Below are 22,693 nucleotides of genomic sequence, written 5' to 3'. Positions count from 1 at the left end.
GAAAGGTAGGCTACAATTTCGCTAAAAATTGAAAAAAATTGAGTTTTTTTCGAAAAAAAATGCTTTTTTGTTAACTTGGGAATTTGACGCTGAAAAGTAGGCAACAAATTTGCTAAAAACTCAATAACTTGTTTTGCATTATTTTCTTTTGCCGTACAAAAGTTTAAAATGTTTAATCAATTTTCTTGATCAACCTTTAAAACTTTTGATATAGAGTTTAAAATCCAATACGATTTAAATTAAAAAAATATTTCTTTAGCATAATTACTTCTTCAAAGCATAAAGTAGGCTTCATTCAAACTGATTTTTTAACAAATATTTTTATTAATTTATTCGAAAAGATCTGCATTTTCGTTAGTTTTAGTATTGGACGCCAAGAAGTATGCTACAAATTTCCGTACATAAAACTGAAAATTTTTTTTCAATCTTTAAAACTTTTAGAAAAATATTTAAAAATTTCCAAAAAAATTGTTTTAAATAATTACTGCAACAAGCCATAAAAAGAACTTCATTCAAATTAATTTTTAAATATTATTATTATTAATTTTTTCGAAAAGATCTGCATTTTCGTCAATTTTTGTACTGGCCACCGAAAAGTATGCTAAAGATTTGCTGAAAAAAGCTATAATATTTTTAATTTTATTTTCTTATGTCGTACAATAGTTTTAAGTCCTAAAATATGATCAATTTTCTTCGTCAACTTTCAACACCTTTTTGCTCCGCAATTGACAAGATTTACAAAATATTTTCTTTAAATTGTTTGTGATAACTATTTTGAAAATTCATAGAGAAGTTTGAAGTCTGATTATGAAAATATGAGCATTTTCGTTAACTTTAGCATTGAACTGGCCATGTTGCTAAAAACGAAAAGTATGCTGGGGTTTCTTAACTTTGCTTTCTTAAACTGTTGTATTGAACGCCAAAAGATGTTGCTAAAAACAGAGAAATGTCTTTGCTTTTTTCTTAATGAAATCGTGTGCATCGAGTATTTGTAGTTTCTTAACTTTACTTTCTTAAACCGTTCGATAAGTTATAAGTATTTAAATATTATCAATTTTCTCCAATTTTTAGGCGTCTTTTAATCAGTGCCGATTATTTACCATTCGCACTACTAAGGTGTACACAAATCTTATTAAAAATAGTAAATGTATTTAATATTATGTCACTGTCACATTCAACGGAAACAAAACATAAAAAAGACAAAATTGCGGCTTAACTGCTTTATATCTTCTCAGCAACAAACGCACGAAAGTCAAAAGTTTTAGTAATTAATATCACATAGCCTGACTCAATGACATTTATGATTTTTTAATCAATCTGCCGTACCACACCAACACACTCACTCTTACCTGCCCAACACTTTTACTCAAAGCGCTATAAATAAAGCAACAGTGTCGCTGGCAAAAGCGAAAATAAACTTCATAATTTTGTTTATCGACAAAAAAAAAGTTATAAAGTCATAAAGTCATCTTTGAAATCAATGAAAAGGATTTTCACAAACAATTATGTCAAAGCAGTGACTTATCAACGTGTTGCTCAAAGCATTTATATTTATTTATTCACTCCTTGCATTGCTGGCTTTATTTGCATAACAATGCAAAAGCTTTGCTTGCGTCCCTACTCAATGCAACTTCGATGGAAAAGGTGCGGAGGGCTTTAGAAAAATTATGAGGAGCGCTGATTTTTGTTCAATCATTGAAAAAAGGTGTGTATGAAAAGTGTGTAGTAGTTTTGGGTAACATGGCGTATGAGTAACATTTTACTCACAAGTGCTTTGATTGCTTGGATGGCATAATCCTGGCTTTATAGGTAATTGTAATCAAGCATAGCTCACTAAAAACTAAAATCACGCTTGCAAACATGTCAGTATAAGTATTATATGGGATCTGAAGGCAATTAAATATTGTTTTCAATAATTACATATGCACTAAGCTACGGTAGTTGTTACGAAATCTAACCGCACTGTTGATACGCAACATATTTTTTGAGTGCGCAAAACCAAAGAGTAATCATGAGGAGAGCTGATTTTTGTTCCACCATTAGAAAGTGTGTACTATTATATTTTTAGGTACCACGGCGTATGAGTAACATTTTATTCACAAGTTTTTTGATTAATTGAATAGCGTTGTTAGACAACATATTTTTATAAAAATATATGTATGTGAAATAATATTCTAGCTGATATCAACACGTCAATTTTCCAACAATTGCTTGCAATATTAAAAGTACCACGAGGCGTATGCGCAACTTTCAAAATCTTTAAGCTTTTTTTTGTCTAAAAAAATCTAAAAGCAATATATTTAATAATTAAGCAAATAAAAATAGATTCAAATAGCCAAAACTGCACTGATAGCATAATTAATAGGAAAATATGCTCGGCTTTCAAGCTAGAATTCAAGATTATAAAGCAGCATTTGCACCGCTTTTCATTATCACAGCAAGAGCAAAAACGATATAAAAATATTTCGGTAATTAAAAATATTGAACAACATAAATACTGCATATTTACATAACATTAACAGTATTGCTTTAAATCAAAAGTTTTGTGAAAACAACTTTCACATGGCAGTTCCTGTTAAGACACGAACTACTGTTTCCATGACAGCCATACTAAACACTACTAAACATTGTTATAAATATATAAAAGCCGATTTATGTGCAATTTTATTTTTCATTACTATAGCATGACATTTTCAAGCATTATTTTAGACCAGTTTTTCGAAACAATATTGAAGCCTTACAGTCACAATAAAAAGGCAGCAAATCGAGTGCTTCGCATATGTTTATTCATAAAGAATTTCGAGGAAATTAAAAGATTATAAAATATGTCTTTTTTTGTACGCAGCATAAATGAAAGTTAACTGCAAAATATATTCAGATTTTGGTATTTTGTAGATAGGAGTGCCTACATAAACACATCGCCACCTAAATATCATAAAAAAAAATCGAAAATCGCTGTCAGATATAATATAATAACCAATATATAACCATTTTATAACCAAAACTTAAAATTTTTTCAATATGACTGTGTGATAACCGTTTTATAACTGAAACTCAACTTCTTTCTCAATATTCTAACGATTTTCCTTCGCCTGTAAACTTGTGAAAAGTGATGTTGTATTATTTTGCTGTGCGTTGATATAAATGTATGTATGTGGTAGAAATACTACTTCAATAATACGTACTTCAAATATATACCTTCAAGCAGCAGTTATGGCAGTTCGCAAGTTAGATGCTGTACATTTATCAAACATTTAAGAAAACTCTAAAAAAGTCAAGCGATTTTACTCGAGCAAAAACTATTCTATCATAGCTTAATATCAATTGCATGAAAATTTCAGTGGTAAAACGTAAAGCTTTAAAAAATATATTCAATTAAAAACATATGAAAGTCAAGCGTAAGCTTATTTAAAGTAAACAAAGTCTTCATTGAAAAGACATAAAATCGATTTTATCAACTTCAAGCAATTTTTATTTTAATAAATAGTATTTTTTTTTTTCAAATAATAACTTCACATAAAATTTGAATTTTTTACTGCTTTCTCGTGCTCTCACGAATGCCTCAATGGTTGACTATAGGTAATAGCTTTTCAATTTGCTTAAATAATAAAACATGAACGAAATTTGTTATTATATGCAACTCATCAATATGTAAACTTCTTTCTCTTGCCTTAAAAAGTGGAAAAACTGAATTTTTAGTAAAAACTGCATACAAAAATTATTGCAAGTGATCTCAGCAAGATGCAAACGAAACCCTTGGTTTTCAGACACTGTAAAAAAAGATTACGATGAGAGAAAACAGACTGCCTACCTCGCAACGTTACAATCGACCACAACACGTGCGGGATGGCATTTGCAGACAAAAAAAAGAGAGGCCGAAATGCATGAGTAAGAAGAGCTTGACAAGTTGGTCGACAAGGGTGATGCTCGAAAATTCTTAAGAAAAATGCGGCGACTAACATAAGGTTTCAAGACCGGAGCATAATTTTGTAGAACCCCCAAAGGTGATGTAGTCAGCGATGCCCAAAGCATACTAAAATTATGGAGGGAACACCTCTCCAGCCTGCTGAATGGCATAACACCAGCAGATGGCAAACTCGATTCTCCAATCATTGACGATGAAGAAGTTGGAATGGCAATTACCCGTCTGAAGAATAGCAAAGCGGCGGGGCCGATGGATTGCAAGCCCAGCTATTCAAACATGGCGGCGAAGAACTGATTAGGAGCATGCATCAGCTTCTTTGTAGAATATGGTCGGACGAAAGCATGCTCGACGATTGGAATATAAGTGATCTTTGTCCAATCCACAAAAACGGAGACCCCACAATCTGCGCCAACTACCGTGGAATAAGTCTCCTCAACATCGCGTATAAGATTCTATCGAGCGTATTATGTGATCTATTAAATAACACCGTCAACAAACTGATTGGACCTTTTCAGTGTGGCTTTACGCCTGGAAAATCAACAACTGACCAGATATTCACTATGCGCCAAGTCTTGGAAAAGACCCATGAAAAGGTAAACAACACGCAACACCTCTTCGTTGATTTCAAAGCTGCTTTTGACAGCAAGAAATGGAGCTACCCTTATACCGCGATGTCTGAATTGGTGTCCCCGCAAAGCTAATACGGCAGTGTAAACTGACGTTGAGCAATACCAAAAGCTCCGTCAGGATCAAGGAGGACCTCTCCGTGCTGTTCGATAATAACCGAGGTTTTAGATAAGGCTACTCCCTGCGACTATTTCAATCTACTGCTGGAGAAAGAAATTCGAGCTTCAGAGCTGAATAGAGAAGGTACAATCTTCTATAAGAGTACTGCTAGCGTAAACCGCTGATAATGATATCATTGTCCTTAACAACCACGCCGTTAGTTTTGCTTTCTCCAGGTTGGACAAAGAAGCGAAGCAAATGGGTCTGTTTGTAAACGAGTACAAGTCGAAATATATCCTATTATCAAACAAACAGTCGTCGCACTCGTGACTTGGCTCTCACGTCACTGTTGACAGTCACAACTTGGAAGTTGTAGATTATTTCATCTATCTTGGAATCAACAACAAATCAGCAACAACAATGTCAGCCTCGAAATACAACAGAGAACAGCTCTTGCTGTTGGAGGAAGACCTCCACTCAGTTGGAAAGACCAGTTGGAGATGGCTTCTGGCTTCACTTGGAATCTCCATTTGGCGGCAAACAGCGAAAGGAAAGAAATACTGGCGCGCTCTTGTAAATTTCGCTTTAATCGCGTAAGCGGTGTCAACGACCATAAAGAAGAAGGCCGTTCCCACGACAGTCGGATCTTCGTAACCGGAACGGACCCGGATTTTTACCCGGCCAAGGACTGTCAACTCGGCAGAATTCTGTCGCTACAACAACAACAACAACCATAAAGAAGAAGTATGTGAAAAATAGACGTCATTTAGGAATCTCAAGTTGATATTATCTACAAAATTCGACTAAAATTGGTCTAGCAGGTACCGAGATATGGGTTTTCAACTATACTTGTATGTGGGCGGTGCCACTCCCATCCTTCAAATTTGATACCGACTCTTGTGCCATCTTGGATATAAAATTGTATGTCTCTGAAGCATTTACTTATTGGTTTATGGGACTTTTTATGGTTTTTAACGAAACCGTAAGTAGTAGGGCTCTGCCCATTTTTTTGAATTTTCTTCCACCATAGATTGATCATCACTCCCGAATGCAATTCGTTGAGCTAAACAGTAGCTTTGTATTTTATTGTGGAGCTTAATTATGGGAGTTTATAGGTTTTGTCTTGATATGTTTAAAACTTCTGATATAGGGCATGTATGCATATTATCAGCATGATGACCCGAGGCGATTTAGCCATGTCCGTCTGTCTATATAGACATTGTGTAACAAAAGAAAACGTTTTCTTCTTGTTTATTTTTTCTTCTTTAATCTCGAATTTGCTACAAAAACTTGATTTTTATTTAAAGCAAAAAATATCGTTTAAAATTCACATTAAACTTAAAAATATCCCTTCCGCCTTCGCACCTACAAAATTGTTATTGCAAATATTATAATTGCTTACATTTGCCAGTGAAAATTTTTTGCTGCCCACAATACACACAAAGCACTATTTATTGCATACTTGCCGCCTGTTTTACATATGAGCAAATTATGTAATTTTCCGCAGTTTTAAATCCATTTCTATCGCAGATACTCGTAAATCTCCGCAAGCAACAAACATAAAAATGCGTCCAAAAAATACGCGCTCCAAAGCAAAAAATGCAAAAATAATAAATAATAAATAATCGCCAGCAAATATTTGACAAAAACATATCTAGCGCATAAATAACGGATATGCACAGTTATGCATGCACACACCCAGACAGACGCATGCATTTGACATCACTCAGCTATCAGATGGCCGAGCAATAATATTTAACTGGCGATAACTACCTGTAGCAACATTTATTTTACAGCTAAAAAAGCAAAAGTATATACTATACATACATGTGTACATATATATATGTATGTATGTTTTTATATATATGCAAATATATTAAAAACCTGTGGGCAACTGCGAAAGCTATTGAAGCATTGACCGCCAAAAAGTGTGACATAAATAAAAATTTAACTTTGAGCGCACCGACCTATAAGCAAACACATACACATAATTACACATACACACACGTGCAAACATTTACAGCGTCAACATAAAACACAAAGCAAAGCAAAAATAATTAAAAGCAGCGCATAAATAAAGAAATTCCCACAAATGTGGCAACAAAACCGATTTTTCATTTCGATTTGTCACAACTCACCATTGACAACAACAGCAAATACCGAGATTTTCGTATTTTTACACATTTACGAGCAAATATTTTCGCAACAACAACAAGTATTGCAAACACCTAGCAGCGTAAACTAACAAATTCTCGCTTTGCCCGCAACAAAAGCGCAACAACAACAGCCCAGCGATGGCCGATGCATTGAGCCTGAGTGCATCAGGATCAGCTCCATGGCTGGTTACGGCACTTTGCGGCTTGAGTGCAGTCATTCATCAAAAATAAATTAAATGCACAGACAATCACTTTGGCATCGAGTATTTTATGTAATTATGCCTGTAGCAGATTAACATACAATTACATGCATACACACACACAAGCGCACATATACACACGCTTGCAGCGCATAAATTCTATTGTGCTTGAACAAAACCACTGAAACCACTGAAGTATAAGCCAACCCACATGAACAACGGCTGTTGCATATTTATTACTGTATTATTATACATGTGCACACAATATGATTGTGTATGTGTATTTGTGTGTGCGCGTACAAATGGCATAAATTCAGCAAGAAATGTAAATAATACGAATTATGCTCTGCGCCGACAAAATAAGGAAACACAGTTGACTAGACAGACATAAGGACATATTGTATTTGCACACAGACACACTTGTATACAATTACATAAACAATACATACACATATATGTATGCATGTATAATGCACTACATACAAATTTTGGTCGGTTGAACGCTTCCAAGACAATTTGCATGCATATTTAATGGCATTAACAGAAATATTAATACGGCGACAGATATTTGTTGCTAAACACACACAAACTCACACATATTGAGTGTTTAATTTATTTATAGAAATTCCCTACGTGAGCAGAATGGACTTTGTGAAACTCTTTAGTGCGTTGGCTTTTCGAGTTTTTGAGGAATATATTGTGTAGTCGAAAAAGTTTTTTCGTACTTCTTTTTGACAAAATACGAAAAGACTTTTTCGACTACACAATATACATGCATTTATAATGAAATAATATCATTATAGACACCGGCACACCTAGTTCGTCATAAAAAAAAAACAAAATACCGTGAAAAAATATTTTTTTTCAATTTAAATTATAAACTAAAGAAATCAAACCGTTTATTAGAATTAAAACGAAAAAGTAAAACAATGTGTGATCCAAGTTGAGGTACTTAATTTAAAAGCCTCTTTTTTGACGCGTGAGTTGTTGTTGTTGTTGTTGTAACGGGTACCGAATCCCATTAGGATGGCAAGGATTAGTTAAGTTGTCATCGACGTCCCAAGGAACATGCTTTTCCGAGGGGTTTGGACCAAAGGAGAAGTGTGTCAGATGAGTAGGGTTAGTGAGTCATGCAAAGTGGTGGCCAGTGTCATGCGGAGACTCATTGCACCCTGGAATCATATTAAATATGTCGGTAAATTTCCACAACAGCCGGTTCTACGCACCGGAATTGACCCGGACCCGGCCAAGGGTTGTCATTTCATAGATTTAAATCGGTAAATCTTAGTTTAAGCTTTTCGTCACTGGAACAACGCCTTGCAGAAGAGTTGCTACGTATCCTCTTGACTCGTGCTGTCATTGAGTCCAATCTGGGCACGGAAGAATTTTTCTGCTGCGTTTGCGCTAAAAGGCTCCATCCAAACTCTACGTCAGTCAGGTGTAATACATGCAATACATGAAGCCATCCTCAGACCAGCTCAGGCTTTAAGACAGATAGGTGTTGGATCACGAGTTACGTAGCCCATGCTGCCAAAGCACTACTGCGACCTTTAGCCTGTACAGCTGTGTAATCTTCACTTAGCTCGCGCACTCCACCCGAGTGGCCCATAGACGACTACCACGGTCTATAGGAGCACAATAAGGCTGCATGACTCCCATCCTAATCAGACTAAAGCTTGTATAAAAACTGAAGCCGCTCGATCTTCCCAGACAATATCGCTTTGCTCTATGAGCTCCTGAAAAGTTCCCGGAAGATTCGACATTTTCGAGCATTCATTTATTCAGTGATGAGGTCCATTTTGAGCTCAATGAGTATGTTAACAAGCAACCTGAAGAGATCTAAAAGTTGCCATTTCATCCAGAAAAAAACACGGTTTGGTGTGGTTTGTGGGCAGATGGAATCATCGGTCCATATTTCTTCAAAAATATGACGATGAGAACATATCCAGTAATGGTTATCTTTATTGCGGCATGATAACCGATTACTTCATGCCTGAAAATGATGCTCGTGATCTCGTTGACATTTGGTTTCAACAAGACGGCACCAATTCCTTCCTCGTCTGAAGCTTATTCCTCTGAGTTTAACATCATTCGAGCGACCAAATCGGTGAGGAGTAGTTTATTACCGGCCGACCGAACGTTTCTTTATCCATTTCCTAAAAGCTGGTGGCCGGGGACTTTAGAATTTTGTTGCGGCTATGTATTTTTGCGGTAATCGCGCTTGTATGAGAAGTGAAAGAGCACAGATTGTCGAGTGTTACAACAAAAATCTTAGGGTTGTTGACAGTTGGAATTTTAACGCCTTCGGTTTTGATATTACGATCCAGCTTGTCCTCCTTCGTATAGTTAGTGAGTATGGTCTCTGTCGATTTGGTGCTGTAAAGGGATAGCTGTTCCTTTTTGAGCTCACGACATCGCCGTGGTAGTTATAACCTACAGTGATCTCATATCAATGCGAAGTTATCTTGTCAAAAAAAATTTTCCAAGGAAGAACTTGACTTAAGCCTACTTTTATTAACAAATGGCGATTATAGAAACAGCCATTGCTGGTATTGGTAGTGTCACAGAAGTAACCGTACTTTAAAATTATTATCACTTTGATAAGCAATGTCAATATATATTTATGTTTGTATATACAGACCTCCATAAACCAATATCTCACATTCCTTCATCATTATATCCTACTTTTTAAGCAATGAAATATTCATCGTACGACACAGGTCGCAATTGCTTTGGCAATTGAAAGCTGCAGACTGACAGCCACAGCCACACACCTACATCTCTACCATGACGATCTGCTGTCTCAAGTGAGCAGCCCAAATGTGCCATAATTTATTATAATAAGCGACCGCCATTCGGTTGAAGTGCTGTTTTGCTTGCGCTAAGCCATTCCGAATGACAGTAATTTATTGAAAATTTTTCCTATTTGCCGCCCTCAATAACAATCTTATAATCCAACAAAATTGAGCCATTACACGCACACACACTTACAAACGCTGCTTTCGCCAGCGCTTACCCAAAAACACTGTGATTTTCTTATTTATTACCGTTTTCAATGAAATTTTCTGATACCATCGACGAAGTGATAAAAAATCCTTAGCTCAATACAAAATGTCAGCATATTTCGTTGGAATCCAGCGAATATATCAAATTTTATTATTGTATATTAACCCTTAAAGCCTTACACACGGTATGATGGTCGGCAACGAAGGCGAAAGGCAGCGAGGCCGAACCGTAAGAATGATTAATTAGCACATGCGCCGGCAAGTCAGCGGGCGGTAGCACCGACAAGTAACTTAACTGGCAAACGATATTTACATATAAGCTTGTGTCTTATATATATGTTTATGTAGTATATATAGAGGCAAGGATATATATAGTGAAAGTACAAGCGTGGCAGCCAGCTGTACAAAAAACGAGCTGCCAAACGCAGCAAACACACACATACACTCACACATCAATCGACATTAATAAAAATTTGTTACGCAGCAATGACTCGGTACAACCCGCAATAAGCAAGCAAACGAACTGCCAACAAGCTGCAAGCACAGTGGCTGACCAACGCTGCCACACCGGCTGGCCGGCCGGTGGCACGCTCGCTTATATAGACTCCCAAACACATATAAGCACACGTGTACGCAGCTGCTACCGTTGTCGGAACTCAGCATCGATTAAATTTTATTGACCATTATACCAGGCATATGCAAGCACACACATACATATATACACACACGTATTCACGTTGATATATATACGCATATAAATGTATACCCTGAACAAGGTATTTGACGAGATATCTTGACGAAATTTGGCACAGATTACTATCCAAACCATCGCCACAATCTCAGAAGAAACTGTTCAGATCGGATCACTATAGCATATAGCTGCCATACAAACTGAGCGTACAAAATCAAGTCCTTGTATAGAAAGCTTTTTTATTTGACGAGATATCTTGAAGAAATTTGGCAAAGATTATTATCCAAAGCTTCGCCACGATCTCCGAAGAAATTGTTCAGATTGGATCACTATAGCATATAGCTGCCATACTAACTGATCGTTCAAAATCAAGTACTTGTATGAAAAACTATTTTATTTGACGAGATATTTTCAAGAAGTTGGGCACAGATTATTTTCCAAAGTATTGCCATAATCTCAGAAGAAAATGCTTAGATCGGATCACTATAGCTTACAGCTGTCATATAAACTGATCGTTCAAAATCAAGTACTTGTATGGAAAATGTTTTTATTTGACGAGATATCTTAACGAAATTTCGCATAGACTAATAGTCAACCCATGGCTACAATCTCCGAAGAAATCGTTTTGATCGGAACACTATAGCATATAGCTGCCATACAAACTGAGTGTTTAAAATCAAGTCCTTGTATAGAAAGCTTTTTTATTTGACGAGATATCTTAACGAAATTTGGCATAGACTATTGCCTGATTTGAAGCTATAATCTCTTGAGATATGGTTCTGATCAGATCACTATAGCATATAGCTGCCATACAAACTGAGCGATCAAAATCAAGATTAAGATCATTTGACAGCCTTTAATGCTCTAACAAACACAACTGTGAAGGGTATTATAGTTTTGCTCCAGCCAAAGTTAACTTTTATCCTGTTTTTATTTTTTTTTTTTGTTTATATGTGCGTGTTTGTATTGGTGTTGCTGTTGGTGTTGTTTGCATGCCCCAGTGACAGTGTTGACGCAGAGGAGTCCAGCGGCAAAGGATATACAAAATAATTGAGGCAAGTAAGAAAGCACAAGCAAAGCGAAAATTGCTAAAAATGAGAATGAAAATGAAAAGTGAAAGAAAAAACAGCAAAACAAAAGAGAAATGCAATACCAACAACAAGCAACAGCAAATATTGAGGCCTGCGCCGGCGGGTTTCACAGTGAAATGCAATCCGTAGAAAAATACTCGAACACGTGAAGCTAACCACACAGATCAAATGTTCACACAATGTGGCACGTTTACAGTTATCAACGCACACATACACATTTACTATATATGCGTATATGCGCGTGTGTGCATATGCGGTGTGACGTTTGCGGACAGCTCTGTGTAACAGAAGGAAGCTCTCGGGAGACTCTTGTACATATGTTTGTAAACTTATGCTCTTACGCGCATTTCGCTGATGCGATAAATTGAACACATTTCGAAGAATTTCACGAAACTACTGAAAATTTAATATAAATACTGAATAGTGAAGTAAAATCCGCTGATAGATTGATATCGCCTTAATTTTACATTACAAAATTTGCAGTCAAGGAAAAAAACTGTAGCGAGCTTTCACAAAAGCTTTTATGCATCAAGTTCCTATACTCGTTGAGATTTCTTTAGGATTACAGATTATTTTTAATTGTTCTTGATTCTGATAGCATACTTATTTATTGAAAAATAAAATCAAATGAAAAAAACGTGAAAGCTCCGAAAAAATGTTCGATATTCATATTGGTCATTCATTATAAAGTAAAGCCTTCATACAGATTAATATTACTTTAGTTTTGCATTAAAAAATTTGCACTCAAAGAAAGCTTTTGCAAACTTTCACTAGAGCTTTCGTCGTCAGTAAGTCAATCATAGTAAAATAAAACCATTTCCTTGATTGATATTAACTTAATTTAATAAGACAAAATTTGTACTAATGAAAGAGTGCTTGTGAGCTTACACTAAAGCTTTCATACACCATTTTGCTATATTCGTTAAGCTTTCTTTACGATTATAGTTTATTTGTCTAGTTCTAACAGTATATTTATTGAAAAAGAGCAAAAAGGTGAAAGCTCCGAGTCTTCGAAAAAGCACAAAAACAATTTTTAGGTTTTATGAAATAAATTATAAGTACTGTTATATTGTAAGTAGTTAGTAAAGTAAAACCCTCTGAAATCTGAAAATCAAGCTCCTAATTTAATATAATTTTAAAGCAGTGCTGCCAGCTTTTCAAAATTTCGAAGTAAAATGTGGAAGATAAGGAACCCTTATAACTCTTTTTATTGTATAAGGTATTATAGACACATTCAAGATTTAAAAATTAAAGAAAAGTGAAGAAATCCGTTCAAGTTTGAAAAGCAGTACAAATTTAAGTTACCAACAACAAAAAAAAAAGCTTCAATTACTACCAACTCTCGGAAAATATAAAAATTTCATTGACATTTTTTTGTTGGCTTCGCCGAAAATGTGCCGAAAATATTTCCTGTACAAAAATCCACACATATTTTTGGCTGCAACTGAAACCCAATTTATCCCTCTGTAGCAGTCACTTGAGGGACGGTGTTGTACCCATCACCTTTGGTGTAAATCGATTTTTCTTTAACGACTTCACACACGAACGTTCAACACAACAAAAAAAGAGACGAAATACTAAGTGCGCACACAAAATAAAAATAATCGAAACACATGTAACAGTATACGGGAAAATGAAATGAAAAACATGACAACAAAAAAAGTAAAGTAAATGAAAATGAAATTGAAAGTGGAATTGTAAAAACGCCAAGTGATTTAGTACATGGCTGGCGTTAAGACAGCGACAAGACCGACGGGCACACGCTTAGCATGCACATAGGCGCACACCATAAAATACGCACACGCACGCTCGCACGTACGTCCATTTTTATTTGCCTACGTGTTGACATACGCATGCTTTTTATGACTCAGCCGCCTGTCCGAACCCCACTGGACGCTGAAATATGGCCTGCGCGGGGTGCTAGTGGCGCTTAGTGCCGCGAAAGGATAACGCTTTAGTGGTTGTGTAGACGCCCTTGTAAATTATAACTCGAACAAATGTTGCAAATGGTCAAGCGTTTCACAACAGCGCTATTCGCATGTGAAGGCTCACAAACTTTATCTGACGTTGTTGGTATCGACCCTGTTGGGAATTGAATCGGCAACCATATAACCAATTTGTTTGGCTATATAGCATTGAGTGAGGGAGCAAAGGCTAAAAACAACCAGATTTGAGTAGGAATTGGTTGGTTAGTTAAAGAAAATCGCAAACGCTCCCAACTGAGCCGTAAATTTAAGGGGATTATTGTGGATTACCAAGCTAGACTGATCGATTGTCTCCGGCTTTACCTTAGTATAAAAGCACGGAAACCCATCTAGTGGGTACAGGAAAACCTCAAGTGTGGAACACCAATAGGAAAAAACAAAAATAAATGGTAACTTAAACCAGTTTTTATATGTGTAGACTCCCCCATAAGATTAAGGAGTGAACCTCACACGGCTCTTTACTCACATCGGTCGAGGAAGCATTAAAGCAGTTTATAGCATAACCTATACCACTGTTTTTCTTAGACTACAGATGCTTCAGAACCCACTCGAGGTTTTTACAATACTTTTCCGTGTCCTAACAATGCCACGGACCACCTATCAGTCCACCTTTTTACTGTTTTCTGACCCTTTATGTCCGAAAAGTCAAGCTATATCTACTTACTTCCTCCCTAAAAGTCTACTGAAATCCTCTATAAATTTTTCAAATAATTCTTTTCCACCAAAGTCCATGTTTCTGCCTTAGCATTTCATGTTTGCTCTACCAGGCCACGTATGTACAGAGACCCTCCCATATACACATAAGTACATATAACTCCATATCCGTGTAGCGGGAATTGGAGCGGAACAAAAGCAACCGCATCAGCTCAGTCGTGCGCCAGAAAACCGTTATTTTTTACTCACCACTCATTGCACTACTTATTGTTTCTTTCTTCGACTCTACAAAACAAATGTGCTTGTCAATGTTGGAGAAAATGAAAAATTCCAAACCAAAAACAAAAACACCACAAACCGCAGCTGTCACGGGAAAAAACTCAATACAGCAGAACAAATTGAATACGTTAATTATTGCCAGCCAGAGAGCGGAGTGCTTATGTAGAGCACTGGCGGGGTGCAACGCCCACCAGAAGTAGACAAAATTAATGAATGAGAAAATGTCAGAGAGAAATTGGAAATTATTTCACGAGTGCTACAGAATAATTAAAATTAAAAACAAACTTCAAGACAAAAATATATTTAGTCGCACTGCATGTAGATCTATTGGACAGGGCCCGTTCAAAACACCTGCAATTGCGGCGAGATTGGCTTTGCTAAGAGCCAGTAGTTCGGACGAGCTCTTACGGTTCACTTTCTAGAATCTTGCAGTCGCACAAATTCTGCTTGTTTAAAGGTCCACAGAGTAGCAAAAGGACTTCAGAAAACTCGGATGATATTTAGGGTGTCCTCCCTGGCGAGCTCATCGCCTTTGCAGTTGCCGGCCATTTTGCTTCCATACAAATCTTACATAGAAAAATGTTGAAGCTATTGCTAATGATGTCATGCTCCTTTATAAATTTCAAGCTCAGAGTCAGCGAGCTCAAAGCCAGTATAGCCGTTCGGTTATCCATATGAATGCACACCTCTCTGAAAGAAGTACTATATAACTACCGCTGTCTTGCTACCCACAAATCCCTCGCAAATGTGTAAGCAGAGAATTACCCGCCAGGTGAAGTTTCCGCGAAGCAGATGCGACTTTCTTTCTCTTGAAATTCATACTCGCTTAGAGAAGCTCGGTGTTAGAAAATATGTGTATGCCATTGATATCGATGATACCGATCGGCTATCGGAGTGAATGATCACCTCTCTGAAGGAAGCAGCACTTTGGAGTGGTATAACTACCGCCACCTAGAGAGCTTCCGGCAGAAGAAAGTACTATCCAACTGCATACCGAACCAAAATTAAGTTATCAGCAGCTGATATACGGATCAGTGTGACGTGGAATACCTTAAGAACTCGCAGGATCGCCAAGATCATGTGCAAGAGCCCCGAAGGAAACCACGCATGATTTTTACTCACACGGCCTAAAGGACAGCAATACGGTTGTTGATCTAATGATAGGTCCCAACCTACCGGCAACATATGCCAGACGGAGGAGATAAATTAAACTGAAGCCATTATCTGGCATTACTAAACACCAGTAGGTCTATGTATGGCGTAACTACCGACCAACATAACTTAATCTAACCTTCCTCCGTATCTGATCGAACAAAACCAAGTCCTTGTAAGGAAAGCTTTTTTATTTGATAAAATATCCAAAATTTGAGACCGATTATGACCCGGTATGGTTCGGATCGAATCACTCTAGCATAATGTAACTTCCATGCAAACTAACTGATCACAATCAAAATAAAGATCTTTTATACTCCTTCATGCCAGAAAAAATGCACCTGTCTAGGGTATTATGGCTTCGGTGCAGCTGAAGTTAACATTTTTTCTTCTTTTTATCTAAAAAAAAGTAAAGCTTGATAAAGGTTCTGAGAGAAAAAAATGTGTTCAGAAAGAATTCAGTTCTTTTTCGTATAAAAATGTTTCATTCTCTCAGCGAAGAGGTCGCCTACTTATCAAACTAAGTTGAAATGTGCGTAAAAGCAAGAAAGATCCAAGGCACTGCGAACTTGTGCAAAAACTTTTAGGCTTTCGCAAAGCTTTCAAAGACACGCAACAATTTTGTACTTCACCAGGACGCATCTGCTCGTTCAGTGCAACCGAAGTAACACTTCGCCACTGCAAGTGCATGCAGAGAGCATAACTGCCAGCACTACTAACAACAAACAACTGTACCTAACTGCAACTCTTTACAAAATAAGCAAGTTGCTGAAGAATCCAATGCCGAGGCAAAAGACTTTTGCCAACTTTTAAAATGAAAGTCCCGACCAAATGCAATTCACCGAATTACGCCGCTTTGGCTGCCAACGCATAGCCCCAGCTCCAACTGCAGTGCCAGCGCGCGCTCAACTAAAGCTGACAGCTAAAAATCTAAGTCGCAAGCGCCAGCAGGCTGTCTTGCTGTCTTGTACCCGCACATAACTATCTCGGCTTGCGCACTTCTGCCTCGCCATTTCTCGCCTTTTTATTTTAGTGATATCTCTCTTTCTTTATTTGTTGTCGTTGTTGTTTTTTCTCTGCTTTTGCGTGTAAACTTTTGTTTGAATTTGTTTGCAACTTTACACGCCAGCAACTTTGCACTTGCAGCAGTCTAAGACTAACAACAGCAACAATAACAATAACAACAACGGCAGCGGCAGCAAGTCGATGACTATTATTGCAATGGCAAGGAATAACAATGGGTGTAAAGTAAACAGCAGCAAAAGTAAAAGAAAACGACTCAATTGCAACAACTCTCGCAACAATGACAACAGCAATAACAATGCGAACCGACTTACGTCAATATGTAAGCAAGCGCGTAACAGGCGCGTTAACTGTAGCGTTGCCAGCGCTGACAATAAGAACATGACAGCGCAAATTAAATTGCAACGAAATTACTTGCAGGCAACAAAATAAACGGTGTACATGTTGCAACAACAACAAAAAACATATAGACGGTATACACAACCCCCGATTATGTTGCTACGCGCGGCGCATGTGGTCCCATGGGTAACAACTTGCAGCAATATAAGCGCAATAATGGGGGAGAGCCCGCCTGTTAGGCCCCTGACGGTCCATTAACTCTCTGAAAGCATCAAGAGTATAACTTTATACTTTTCCATTGATGATTTTGTTAATATCTATTGTTTTCGTTAGAGTTTTAGGACAAGAACTTAAGCAGACTCTAATTAGATTTCTTTTAACTTGTCCTCACATTTTGGTCAAAGAAAGGTCATAAAGTTTAATGATAAAAGTGTTCAGATAAATAATCAGGTTATATAGTTTTAGTTATCTTTTATTTTCATCAAATGAATTGTATTTGTTTTGCAAGCCCTCTCTAGATACCAACCAGATACCAATCAGAATTACGGAGGTCTTAATTAACTATGTCAACCTATGAAATTAATAGAACCTATAGCATATCAGTCGGAAATATTTTCTTCGCTGGAAGGTCGTCAGTGTTCATAGCCGCCCTGAAAAAGTCTTGACGTGCCGCTTCTAAGCACTTTATCCCGAGAACAAATAGAACAAAACTCGAATGAACACAAATTCGCTTATGAAGCTCCAACAAAGATGATCATTACTGATAAGCAGATTTTACCTTCCCAACTTCACCTCTGAAATCCTATACTCCTTGAATGAAATAAAAGTGAAAACCTTTGATTCTTTTAACCCCCAGCATGCGGCGTACTTCACCTGATTATTGCTCGGTGTGCTGCCTATGAATATCTAAACAATTCTGAACATACAGAAAAACCCCTTAGCAGGGATAATTCCAAACTTCAGAGTGTTTCCTGACACCAGTACGTCATTTGGAGTACAAAGCAAGAATCTACTAAGTTCTAGACTTTCTTAACTGAAGTTGCTGTTGTTGAGACTTTAGCAAAATATACAGTCTGCTGAAAGTAGAGAATTTCCTTTGAAAAGCTATGTAAAACTAGAAAACAATCTAAGCGTTTCAGGTTTCTCTAGATTGTGGTGACAGCTTCTGGCTCTTTAACTATTTATATCGATTTTAAACAGCCAAATCGCTACTGTATGGCACTGCAAATATCAAAATTTGAGATAGCCGATTTCCATTATCATCAATTATCGACTTTGGTACAGTATTTTTGCTATGCGGTGGAAGAATCTTCATCCTAGTCTTCAGTCACCAATCACAATCTCACATTCTCTGCCATAAACCCAAACCTGAATTAAGTAGACATAGTGGGTGCACCAATAGGCTCAAAATTGCAGTTTTTAACTTGTTGGGAGATATACATAGTACTGACGTCTGACTGTAAAAATTTTTTTGGGAAAAAGATATCACAGCAAAATAGCACATTGAAATTTGACAGCTTCAATAATCCACAACCATTAATCTAAGCGTTTTCTCTTCTTTATCTCTTACTACTAATGGTTCTTTGGATCTCACGAAATAACGTTAGGTTAGCTTAGGTTAATCTAGTAGACCAATAAGCTACGAATAGACTAGTTTGGTTCTCTGCTATACCAGATGGAGTTCAGTTGCTAATTTCAAGAGGAGTAGCCATCCTTTAGGATGTCTGCGCTTGACCATCCTGCGGCCTCACTATCGACACCTCTTCCAGTGTATCATAAATTGCTTACAGTCTTTACAGTCTTGCCAATGCGCGACAATTGCACAATAGATGCTCCATTGTTTCCCTAGTACCCTGCTCTAGACATTTCCTGCAATCTTCTCGTTCTGTCTGCCCCATCGTGCGGGCATGTGTCGCCATCAGACGGTGACCAGATATTATTCCACTCACGAAATAAATGTCTTGTGTAATTTCTCTATAATTTTAAGGCAAAATTAAGTACTTCTTTCTGGGAAAAATAAAATGTATTTGAAAATAAAAAATTTCCTAGTAATGCCGAGAGTAGTTTATGGTAAAGGAAAACTGTTGGTTCCCAGGTCTTTAATCTGAAGTACAAAGCAATCCGTGATTAATTCAGCAAAAATCACGTTTTCTTGCGAAATTTGTATTTTGTTTTTTTTTTTGTAAGTGCACTTAAGCACTTTTTGCTGTTCGCTGGAGCCGATGAAAGCCATTCGCGCTCGAAGTAAACACTAGATATAATATTTCTGAATGTCTATCTTTATTGTTATTGTCGTAGCTGCTTACTATCTCTACTGCCAGTTTGCTATTTTTTTTTTTCGAACTCATTTTGCCTAACGCCATAGTGCACACATCCACAGACACGTGTTTGCAAGACCACACATGCACTTTTATTTTGATTTCTATTTACATTGTTTATTTACTGGAGTAATTTTTCAATTTCTTCGTTCAATATTGTTTTCATTGTGAGTTGTTTGATTTTCGCAATTTTGCTTCTTCGTTTTTCCTCCACTGTCTGTTTTTTTTTCTTCGATCGAATTTCACTTTGTAATTTTTCTCGCGCGTTGAACTATTGTGTGGCATTATTTGCTTTTAAGAGAAAATTGCAATTTCAAGCTACAACCCAAGTACTCAATGGCACATACATACATATGTATGAACATGTGTGGGTGTGTTTGTGTGTGGAAATGTGTGAGTGCTAAGTGAAAATGGCAGATAAGGTTTTCTTGCCTTGCGAGTGAGTTCCTAGAACACACGTACTCCTGTGTTGTGAATGAATTGTGGGTTTTTGTACAATAAACATACAATATAACTGTAAATGTAACGGTTTACACGCAATAACAATGAAATTACGCTAATGTACAGATTTATTTATAAATTGAATGTTCAATGAAATCTGTTGAGAAAAAATTTTAGATATGGGATTTTTATAGCAATCCTAGTTAGCGTCAATATTAAGAAAGCATATTAAATGTAGATTTCCCTTACCCAAAAACACAAATTTAAATCTGAAAATTAACACTGACAAGATGTGATGACTTCGACTTTGCTTATGACAATCATGAGTTTTACTAAATCAAAATAAAATCATAAATGTTGGTAATTTCGTTCCCATTTCGATAGAAACGAGGCAAGGAGGCCCCTTCTGGCCAGCTGATCGGCTTTCCAGGCTCTCAAAACGAGTCCGATGACGTAATATCTGCGTGCTATTTTTAGCGAGGACAGCACTACTTAACTAGCTTTGAGCGAACAGTTAGCGAGCTCAACGCTAGAGCTGTCGGAGTGTAAGCTCACCTCACTGAAAGAGACTGTATTTTTTAACAGTACGTCTACCTCCACTTCTGTCTGAAAATGATCCGGTAGTCTACAACCAAGAATGACGGAGAACTCCTTTCGTAAAACTCTCTCTCCAACCATCTCTCCTAGCTGCGATCCAATCAATTAAAAACTCAATGAACCTCTTCTACAGCGAATCCTCCCAGTTTAAATCATCCCTTGTCAGTATGTGAGCAATGAAAAGCCACCACAAGTAGCCTCTTCGGCGAAGTGATACAAGTTTTCAAGAATTCAGTAGAAGTAGGAGCGAATTTCGGTGTGTCCTAGTTCTGATCCCTTCATATCCCAGTATCCCTGAGCCTTAGAACGCACTTCGCAGCAAGGCACCTGTCAGCAATGTCCAAGGATGCTATTTGTAAAATGACATTGAGAGCTATTGTAGTGTGATGACGATAAGTGCTGCTCTGTGGACACGTTTGAATTTCTTAGCACGTGTAGCCTTCTCCAGCGCCTCCAACAGTCAAATGTACTATAGAAAATTATTGTCTTAACCGCGGTTTTGTGACTTTGTTGCTATTTGACTTTACTTTGGTAAGAGTTTCAACCTTTCCTTGTAGCTACTCTGCAGCAATTTAGGCCAACTGATGCTTTCCTTCATTTCTCCTCAATATTTGACCTCGTTGAAAGCTATTTATCAACGACAAGGTATGAACAGGTTGAAGACGTGAGCCTCCAAATGAGGGAAGAGTCACATCAGAGTTCTTATGCCGTCTGGTAAAGAAAACCATTTCAGTTTTACATGGATTGGCGGCTAAGACGCTTCTTTTCAGTCAGTGAGATACCACGTTGAGTTATCTTTCGATTAGGTCATAGACGGTTTATGGAAATGTTCCCTTAACCACAAAAACAATGTCTACAACGTTTCCCGAGCTTTTTAAGCATGTCATTAGACACCAAAATCCAAAACCGTAGGAAAGCATCACGCCCTGCGCAGCGCCTGTTAACCTTTCGGGATGCCTTTGCACTACCAAACTCCGATAAGACCATTCTGTTGCAAAGAAGACTATATGTGAGGTATTTAAGGTGCAATTCAACCGCAAACATTTGTCGAGAGTTTTATACCACCTCTGGCGGTACACTGTTGAAGGTCCCCTTAATATCGACAAAGATGCCTACAGTAAATTCCTTGTACATAATGTCATAAGTGCTTCCTCCAGCCTTCACACTACATCATGCAAAGCAGGGTTGACCGACCAGCCTTTGATGAAGGCGTTCTGGACCCTTAACAGTTTAACCCTTAGCATTCTGCTCCTAAAAACAGATCCATAAGTCTCTCCACCGTTTTGAAAGGAAAGAAGTGTAGGCTGATGGGCCTGAAATTCTTGGCACCAACGTGAGAGCTCTTTCGGACTTTCGGTATAAAACGCACTTTAACTAGTCTCCTGGCCTTCGCTGGGTTAAACCATGCCTGAACTGAAGAAGTCAGAGGCTCAGGTATATGTATATGACTAAAAATTACTGAAAAACTGCAGCGCTGGTAGTTCAATACGAATCCACTAGAGTAATTTAATTGGGCTTTCCGAGCCATATGTGTGTAACTCACCTCAATTTAAACGCCTAAGTTTCCCAAGCGAACTCTGCAAGTAAAGAAGAAAGAAAATACATAATTTTATGTGAAAACAGATATCTTTCAACACTTAATATGCCAAGTATTCACTTTATATAACTAATTACAATTTATTGCCAAATATTGCTGCCTTATTTCAAAAAATAAGAGAACACGAAGTAGAGTCGTTGATCAACCTGAACGAAAACAATTTTCCACTCCGTTAATTGAATTTTGCTCACTCAACTCACGACAACTTTTCTTCCTTTCTGTTTTCGTGTACAACAGGAATCAATTGCGAGGAAAACGTCGATGAATGCATGTCCAATCCGTGTCAAAATGGTGGACATTGTCGTGACCGGAACAATGGCTACACCTGCACCTGTCAGCCGGGCTACTTGGGCATCAATTGTGAAATCGATGTGGCTGTTTGCGAGACGGGTAAGTACGAGCGAGGCCAAATCGAGCGCACGTGCATGTCAAAAAATATAAAATTCAATTTTATTATCAAACCAAAATTCATGCACACACACACACGCGCTTTTTACTTTCAATGAATATACAC

At 37.4% G+C, this 22,693-nt stretch overlaps 2 protein-coding genes across 9 annotated transcripts in view; one reads left to right on the top strand and one right to left on the bottom strand.

Annotated features, from left to right (window-relative positions):
* Positions 1-22,693, top strand: part of LOC126752874 (protein eyes shut) — a 151,499-nt gene that overhangs the window by 80,519 nt on the left and 48,287 nt on the right. For all 4 annotated transcript variants that reach the window (XM_050463880.1, XM_050463878.1, XM_050463879.1 and 1 more), the window contains exon 4: positions 22,417-22,569. In XM_050463880.1, the coding sequence (XP_050319837.1) occupies positions 22,417-22,569 (153 nt within the window). The remainder of the gene's footprint in view (positions 1-22,416; positions 22,570-22,693) is intronic.
* LOC126752878 (uncharacterized) overlaps positions 1-22,693 on the bottom strand; it is a 158,913-nt gene that overhangs the window by 91,203 nt on the left and 45,017 nt on the right. For all 5 annotated transcript variants that reach the window (XR_007666049.1, XM_050463888.1, XM_050463890.1 and 2 more), the window contains one exon: positions 22,126-22,159. The gene's annotated coding sequence lies outside the window, so the exon portion shown is untranslated. The remainder of the gene's footprint in view (positions 1-22,125; positions 22,160-22,693) is intronic.

Source organism: Bactrocera neohumeralis, chromosome 3, assembly GCF_024586455.1.
Source record: "Bactrocera neohumeralis isolate Rockhampton chromosome 3, APGP_CSIRO_Bneo_wtdbg2-racon-allhic-juicebox.fasta_v2, whole genome shotgun sequence".
Taxonomy (NCBI): Eukaryota; Metazoa; Arthropoda; class Insecta; order Diptera; family Tephritidae; genus Bactrocera; species Bactrocera neohumeralis.
Note: the sequence above shows the minus strand (reverse complement) of the source record. Positions and strands in the feature narration are given on the sequence as shown.